The sequence below is a fragment of the Phalaenopsis equestris genome, unplaced genomic scaffold, assembly GCF_001263595.1.
Source record: "Phalaenopsis equestris unplaced genomic scaffold, ASM126359v1 Scaffold228612, whole genome shotgun sequence".
NCBI lineage: Eukaryota > Viridiplantae > Streptophyta > Magnoliopsida > Asparagales > Orchidaceae > Phalaenopsis > Phalaenopsis equestris.
Window position 1 is genome coordinate 446 of NW_018246587.1, and position 1,384 is coordinate 1,829.

General features: G+C 38.2%; 1 protein-coding gene across 1 annotated transcript; it reads left to right on the forward strand.

The window, feature by feature from the left end:
* Window positions 1-409: 409 nt before the first annotated feature.
* On the forward strand, window positions 410-979 carry LOC110037986 (the record flags this gene model as incomplete). The annotated part of the gene is made up of 1 exon (XM_020742738.1): window positions 410-979. A coding segment is annotated over one exon (540 nt), but the record flags the coding sequence as incomplete, so codon positions are not given.
* Between the last annotated feature and the right edge of the window lie 405 nt (window positions 980-1,384).

The following is a 1,384-nucleotide window of genomic DNA, read 5'->3' on the forward strand; positions in this document are numbered from 1 at the left end:
TTAACACTTTTATAAACTCTGGGATTAAAATGATCTCTTACAAATAATCAGAAAACTTAATTATTTCAAATCAAAATAACCCGAATGCAAACATCTTTGTTCGTGTTTGGCTCATTTATATATCGAGCACAAAAAAATTATTCGTGTCTGATTCGTTTACTTATCAAATGAATTAAGCACAAACTATTTAAAAATAGGATAAGCTATTCATGAGGAGAGAGCCATTTGGACGAGAATATATTATCTTTGGAGTCCTGACGCAGGGACCCAATTAAAAATTGACACATGTTGTAGTTCATAGCTTTCACATCAAATTATTTATTTGGATGTTTTTTTACAAGTAACATGATTCTACCTCTAGTACAATTATGCTGTATTACGTTAAAATTCCGGACGCAATAATTTCTCTTTTGACGTCTCTATTGCCAGGTACGGACCAAGCCCCGAACCCATCGACGGCTTCTACCTCGCGCTTATCATCGACGCCGAGATCGCTCTCCTTCTTGGAGACCAGACTGAAGAATTCCTGAAAACGATCAACGAGAAGCTCCCAATGGCTGATTTTTCATTACAGTGCAGGAGAGAGCAAGTTACCGGCCGCTCAATACACTCCATTACTAAAGCAAAGTTTGGCGACGCAGGGAAGGTTCATGAGATAGGCATGAGATGCAGAGATGGCAAGGAAGCAGAGCTGCTTGTTTCCATTGATAGAAAGAAGGTGGTTCATGTGGAGAAACTGAACTGGAATTTTCGAGGGAATGAGATCATCTTCGTCGACGGATTGCCGGTTGATGTGATGTGGGACATGCATGGCTGGTGGTTTGGTGGCTTCGTCGGCCATGCCGTGTTCTTGTTCCGGCAGAGGAGGAAGGTTGAGAGCAGGCTGTGGTTGGAGGAGAGGGAAACCGTTGGTTTCTCTTTGCTGATCCAGGCTTTCAGAAGTTGTTGATGGTTCATGTTTAGGATAAAATATTATGCCAAATCACTTGTATGACAATGTAGTGTCTCGTGGTTGGCCGTCTGGACGTGCGATATCCAGATACAATAACAATATTTTTTCCATCTTTTGAGACTCAAATTTGGTCATTTTGAGTAAATTCTTAGCTGATTTCTATTTATTTTGTTTAATTGACTTTATTAGAGGTATCTTGTTTTGAATTAGAATCATTTGGCTAGAGTTTTATCTTATTTTCTTTTGCTATGGTAGTATTAAGTAGGGTTGTTAATTATTTGATTTCGAGTTGAGATGGAGTCAGCTTAGAATCAACTTTAGGAAATATTCGATTAAATTTTTTTTCCTCAAAGCTCAGCTAATTTATTTCAATTCAATCTCGACTTGAGCGAAAATTCGAATAATTTTTTCAAGCGATTAATGATCTTCAAT